At 38.3% G+C, this 6965-nt stretch overlaps 1 protein-coding gene across 2 annotated transcripts; it reads right to left on the bottom strand.

Annotated features, from left to right (window-relative positions):
* Positions 1-1321: 1321 nt before the first annotated feature.
* LOC132030555 (uncharacterized) lies at positions 1322-5896 on the bottom strand. Of its 2 annotated transcripts, none has more exons than XM_059420240.1 (3): positions 5590-5896; positions 5141-5323; positions 1322-4538 (listed from the first exon to the last, which is right to left on the bottom strand). In XM_059420240.1, exon 3 carries the CDS (start codon positions 4473-4475, stop codon positions 1488-1490), a length of 2988 nt encoding a protein of 995 aa, XP_059276223.1. In that variant the 5' UTR covers positions 4476-4538; positions 5141-5323; positions 5590-5896; the 3' UTR covers positions 1322-1487. The 2 variants fall into 2 exon arrangements, with proteins under 2 accessions (XP_059276223.1, XP_059276224.1); XM_059420241.1 differs by lacking the exon at positions 5590-5896 and adding an exon at positions 5449-5556.
* Between the last annotated feature and the right edge of the window lie 1069 nt (positions 5897-6965).

The raw sequence follows: 6965 nt of genomic DNA, 5'->3' as shown, positions 1-6965 counted from the left end.
AGAGCCAAGATTGAACTAGACAAGAATTTGGTCAACTAACAAGACATCTCAAATTTGTGTGGTTTTTGCTGATGTCATTTAGTGAGTCTTGGAAACAGATATGGCAAATCTTGTAGATGCATAGATAATACTCAACGGCAAAAATTATAAAGAACAGAAACATATTTGGAGCAAATATTATGGCGTCAAAGTCTTAGCTTGGCTCTTTTTCAAGTGATAGGATTCTGACTTCTGACAAGTTTTGCCACTTTGAACTGTCTCGAGGGGCCGAATATCTTCTGCATATATCTAAGCCAGCCAAGTTCTCCCACTAAGCCATCAGCCACATGAGGTTCTTGAAGCAACAGAATTATAGTATTCTGAGAAATATGTATTTCTTCGAGACAAGGTGGGAGTGGCATCGGTGGAGGACAAGATGCAGCCAGAGACGAGAGATGCTCTATGGATGGTTTCGGAGAGGGAAAGGGAGGCCGAAGAAGTAAGAGAGGTGATTAGACAGATATGGCACGGGCCACCACCGAGGACATGACCTTAGATAGGAGGTTGTGGAGGACTATGATTAGGATAGAAGGCTTAGGTGGCTTTCTTTCACTATAGTAGTTGCGCTTTCGCTCATTTGTTTATTGCCTTTTGGTTTATGCATTTGATTGCCTTATATTTGTTGGGCCGTTGTACTTTGATTATTTATTTATCTATAGTAGTTAATTCTCCTTTCTTCCCGGACTGTTCTACCATGACTTTCTCGCTTTTGGTATTCGTGTTATCATATTGTTTTCGATATGCTTGGCCCTATCTGACCTTTTGTCTTGTTTTCCTCTTGTCTTCCTCTCTTCTCTCTCTTGCCGTAGGGTCTTTCGATTTCAAGGTGGGGGTTAGGTCTGCGTACACTCTACCCTCTCCAGACCCCACATGATGGGACTATACTGGGCTTGTTGTTGTTGTTGTTGTTGTTCCTTCTGCAGGTAACAACCTAAGAGAGCAATGTGTAGTATGGAGTCTTGACATTTGCTTTCCATTAGCCATTTCTAGAAGGCCACCTTTTTTTCTTTTTATTTCTACCCTTCTGAAGAGGATATAATCAACCAACCACGCCACAATACCAAATTGGCTGGATTAGCTGCTTGAGAGCTTTTTCTAAGTCCTTTTGAAGGCAATCTTCCTTTTGTTTTTTCCCCTTTGAAGAGGATAATGATAATAAAATCTTCTAACAATGGAATACTTAACCATTAATATAAGAAAGATCTAACTAACAGCAAGCGGAAGAAAAAGACATCACATGAACCATCAATAATAAATAGGAAGGAGGATAAGAATAGCAACATCATAGACAAAGATGGAAATGAAATTTGCATATCAAAAAGACATCGAAAGAATTTGAATAAGACGTATGGCTACTCATTAATATCAAAAATTCTATCCTTTGAACTATTAAAACCAGCTTATTCTGATAACTTTCTATAAATCTAGCTAAACTATACTACCAACAATTAACTTCTATTTGATGTATGATTTTGAACATTAGCAAGGAGTCTTGTAAGTTTACTGAGAGTTTCATGAGCAGATACGGTGTCTGGATGGTCCTCGCCGCTGATGGAAGTTCTTATGAAAATTGCCTTCCTGATTAAATCATCACCGATATCAAACTGTCCACCCCTTAGCATTAGCTTTGCCCTAATTTCAAGCACCGTAGCTCTTGATAAAGCAAGTTCCTGCCAAAGGCAAGGGTTTAATTGGGCACTTGTCTGTATAGGTCTCCAACAAAGTGATTTATCCAACCACTTGTCAACAGGCGTGACAAATGCTTGATCAGCCGCTTCTAATGCATCTGTACAACGCCGTAGAAGTTCTAGAGCAGCAGTACACCGTGAAAATGTAATAAATGTTCGAATTGCAAGTGGTAGAATCACTTCTTTCACGAGAAACAACAATTCGGAAACTTTAAGCTCAACTATCATGGGGTCACTCCCAAATCCGAAGAGCAAAAAGCATGCTGCCCATATGTGCTCGGAATGGTGGGCTATTATACCACGACTAACAACAGCTTGTACTGTGGCTTGTGCAACTCCGTGGATCCCTCGTTTTCGAGCATACATTTTGATAAGCTGGTGGAACTGAACGTAGCCTTCCTTTCTACAAGTCCTTGCAATGTTGAATCTCAACAAAAGAGAAGATGCTTCTGCCTCTGATTTCTTAGCATATGATGATGTGAAACCACAAGTTAAAGAACATAAAACTTTCTTCAACATCGTCCGGCGTCGGTATTTCTCTGGTATCTTGTGAGCAGCCAGAGCTAATAGAGAAACTGGAATAGGTGATGGAGCAAACCAACCGGTTGCGAGAACCATTCTTGTTGCTAGACTTCTTGGTCCATCAGCATGGTCAAATATTGAGAAACAAACTTCAAAAAGTTGCAAAAGGAAATTGTTTCGCCTCAATGGATGGTTTTCCCGATGAATAGAGATTATTTCCTTCAAAGGCATACGGTTGATGGTATCCAAGAGCCTACTAGGATTTATAGGAAGTTCAGAAAGAATTGCTCCGACAATGGCAAGGCCAAGCGTCAGTCTTTTAAGTTTTTCCTCAATAACTCGCAAAGCATCAATTTCAGCAATCGGGTAATCCTTCACAGCACCCTGCATCAAAGACATCGCCTCAATCTCTGACAGATAATTGAGTTTCATAGGATCCATGTTCATCACCCGAGAGAGGCGCGTGGATATGAGAACATGCGTTTCGCCTCCAAAACGGGGAAGCAAATCCATTATAAGTTTGTGGTCCCACCAGTCCTTTTCACTCTCCAAGTTATCAATTACCAACAAAAATGGAATGTCTCGCATGAGTTCTTTCCTAACCCTAGCTACGGCAGCCTCTTCTTGCTCCTCAAAGCTCTTTATCCTGCTTTTATCAGGTGAGTTTTCTACCCCGACATCAACTTCTAAAAACGACCACAAGTTCAAGTAGTTTTGTCGAACGTATCTGCTTTCGCCTCCAATCCAAAGGACCATTTTGTAACGCTGATGGAATTGATAAGCATACTCAAGCAGTAGCTCAGTCTTGCCGATTCCCGGCTCCCCAGACACACAAGCGATCCCCTTTCCGTAGACAACTTTCAAGGATTTGCCTCGCTTTCCATGCTTCGCCTTCCTCGGCTTTGGGGTATGCTGTTTGGTGGTATGAGAAACTTCAGCATTTAGCATTTCAATTTCTTTCTCAGATTCCTTCCATGTCACTGGCTCTTTCCCTTTCCTTTTGTTTTCACTAGGCCGCTCGAACCGTCTTTCGTTGATTGAGTTACACCGACTCCAACTAATTGTCAAATTCTTTCGCTTGGGTTTAGCCTTTAGTTCAATATAGTCTTTCTCTGCGTCCCCACTAACATCACCAAACAGACGAAACTCGAGCTCGGATAGCTCTTTCTTTCTACCAACAAAATTCTCATTTCGAGGGAACGGGAACTCCTCCTTTTCCGCCTTCTCCCTCCACCTGGATAGTCTGTCCACAACACTTCGCCTCCCTAACCTTAAAGCTAATAGAGTTACAGCCCTTAATATGCATTCCCTCCACTTTCCATCATGAGCCTCTAGCTTCCACTCATCGACACGCAAAAGACCGTTAACGGCATCTCTCCACTCCTTCTCCAACCCGCCATAAAGTAGCCAAAGTTCACCACCGTGTTTTTCCCAGTGCTCTCCTCTTCTCTCAATTATATCTCGAACAAGACAATCCTCTGGACGCAAATCGAAGTACACCGGCACCAAATTCTTTTTGCTAGAGAAGAAACGCAGCTCCTCTATGGTATACGGATTCCTGAACGATTTCTTGGTTAAGATCACAACTCCGAATGTACAAGCATCCATTACTCTCTCAACCATCCCATGCTTTCTAGAATTTCGACACCTTGCTCTGTCAGTAACAAAGCAACTTAGCCCTTGGATTTCTAACTCAGCACGGAGCCAATTCATGAATCTGAGCAGTAAAGGTTTACGTCCATGAAAACCAATGTACACATCACAGCTCCTCACTCTATTTGATAGAGAGGAAGTTGATGTTGGAGTAACACAAGTTTCCTGTGTCCTTCCACTTTTTTTCTGCTTACCTCTAGGTCGCAAATATTCATATTCAGGGCCAACGTTATAACTCGCTATAGTACTCTTTGACGTCGAAGAAGACACAAAATCCAACTTCTGAAGATCGTTCGAGGCACTAGTTAATGCAACAGGATAAGCATCTGACAATCTAGCATTTGCAAATGATTCTGGACCTAGAATGACCAAACTAGCATCTAAGGCACCAGCAGTAACATCACTATCACGAAATTGATTATCTGAGCATGTCGATATCAGGGACTTGGGTGATCTAGGAGAGAAGAACGGCGACTGGTTCGCAGAAAAGAACGCTGAAGATGAAGATGAAAGGTTTCTTGACGTCGTGCTTGGTAACGAGCCAAATCTGGAGCTTTCGTCCCGGAGATCCATACTTAAAGCTGCTCACTCCCATACACAAGAAAAATTCATGCATTCCAGGAAAACAGATAACGTCTGAAATTGTAAAAGAAATCAAAATGTCAGTAAAGGACAATCTCCATTCATAAACTGCTAACTGTATGTAGCCACAAGCACAAAACTTTTAACTGGTTTTCCAAGTGAGATAGTAGCTTTACTTTTTCAAATGAAAAATCTCTATATGTAACAAAAGAAATGCAGGATACCTCTATTCATAAACTGCTAACTGTATGTAGCCACAAGCACAAAACTTTTAACTAGGTTTTCCAAGTGAGATAGTAGCTTTACTTTTTCAAATGAAAAATCTCTATATGTAACAAGAGAAATGCAGGATACTATACTGAAAAAAGGGAGTTACTTAAAAATGATGCCATATCTAGATTGCCATAAAAGCATTAATGACTTATACTAATGTGTCATTTGACTCCATAATCCACATTTAACAATCAAGGAAAAAATAATTAATGCTGCATTAGAACAGAAAACCTAGAAGGGAAACAAAGAGCCTTTCTAATCTGCAAGCATTAGATCTGTAGATGAATTTAAAAACCACAAATTGATTTTCTTGAAAAGCTCAATTTAAACAATCAATGATGCAAGCTTATAGTTCTACAAGAACACAGATCCAATATACTTACTTGAAGATAAATCATCAATGATGGTGTCCAAAGATTCAATCTTTTTTCACTTCAATCACCACAAAATGTTCAAAGTTCCAATCTTTTCCACTTCAATCAACAAAAAAGAGCATTCTTTTGAACCAATCTTAATCCAAATAAAATAAAACCTAAGTGGCATCCACAATCAATATCTTCTTGAACCTGTCAAAACAAAATAAATAAACTATGAATATTCAAACACAAATACTAACCAAAAAAATATTTAAAAAATGTACATATATACACACACACACATATACACACTTTGACATGGATCAAGAACTCACATAGAGGAAAATGAGTTCACTAAAGCAAGGAAGTAAGAGAGAGAACGAGACCCCAAATTTGAAAAACAAAGAGAGACAAAAGAGTAAAGATTTGATTGATTGATTGATAGGAAAATGAAAGGAATGAGAAAATGAGTTTACCTTTTTCAAGAATAACTAATAAGAGTTCAGTATTGTTGAGATGACAATGAAGCTGTTTTTTGCCTTATATATTTTTTCTTTCTTGTTTTAACTCAAAAAATTTGTACATACAAAACTTTGAAAACTCCCTCTTTTCACACTACCCCTCTTACCAGACACTTCACATAGTACATGGGTATGTGTAATAACTACATAAAACTACAAAAAATAAAAATAAAATCTTTCTTTCTGTGTCTTATGTTATAAAAAAATAATCAGAGGGTACTGAGAATATGGGCTGACAAGAAAAAGGAGCACCGTTAGAGAGAGTGAAGGGTTCTTCTTCTACTGCTCTCTGATAGTAAATAGTTTTCTTGATTGTTGGGGTGGGTTGGGGGGCTAGGTGGGGTTCGGGGTTGAAGGGGGTGGGGTTTGACAAAAAGTGGGACCCAACAAGAAAGGACGGATCTGACGAGGAATGGTGGTGTTGTCATAAAGTGTTCTTTCCAAAGTCTACACTTTGGATTTACAAACTGTAGTACTGTGCTCTAGTACAATGTATCACTTCAACACTTACTGTTCAGAATTTTTACTGAACAAATTTTGTAATATAAAAAATCAAATACATAAAATAGGTAAAGTGACTTATAATTAGAACTGATATATACGGGGATTCGTATGAATTTCTTGCGCCTCTAGCTCCGCCTCTAGCTCGGTAGAATGATGAGATAGTTGAAATTGTTTCACTGTTAATTAAATGTATCAAATTTGAGTGCATTATATTCTTTAGTGAAAATATACGGCAAAATTCTCAATTAGTCCAACTAGTAAACTTGAGATACCAAATAATTAAGCGGAAAGACATACGATTACCAATTTTTCTTTCACATTAATAACGAACGTTAATGATTTTTCCTCTCATTTGTTTACGTCTGGTGTTTCCCTTTCGTTTTACTCTTTTATTTGGGGTCTTATATAAATTTTGATTTTTGTGTGACACTTTACGGTTATTCCTTGAAATTAAATCAAAATAGGCTAATTACTTTGATTAAATATCATGTTATTAAGATGCACGACAATTATTATAAGGTTTAAACAAATCTAAAAGGATTGTTGTGTTTGATTTCTCTGATATATAAGAAAAAAAAATAGAGAACGATCATGAAGTTCAATATGGTATAACCCATCACTTTCTCTTGTTAACCATATGAGATTTTGATGCAACGTGATGCTAGCACGATATAACGTCTCTTACCGCGCTGCATGGAATGTGATTAGAATGTGATTTAAGTTGTCAAGGTGATAGAATTATTTTTTTGAACATTAAAATGACAAAAAGAAAAAGATAATATGGTCGAGAAAGGAAAGATATCAAAATATTTTGTAGAATATTAATG

Source organism: Lycium ferocissimum, chromosome 9 (genome assembly GCF_029784015.1).
Source record: "Lycium ferocissimum isolate CSIRO_LF1 chromosome 9, AGI_CSIRO_Lferr_CH_V1, whole genome shotgun sequence".
NCBI lineage: Eukaryota > Viridiplantae > Streptophyta > Magnoliopsida > Solanales > Solanaceae > Lycium > Lycium ferocissimum.
Note: the sequence above shows the minus strand (reverse complement) of the source record. Positions and strands in the feature narration are given on the sequence as shown.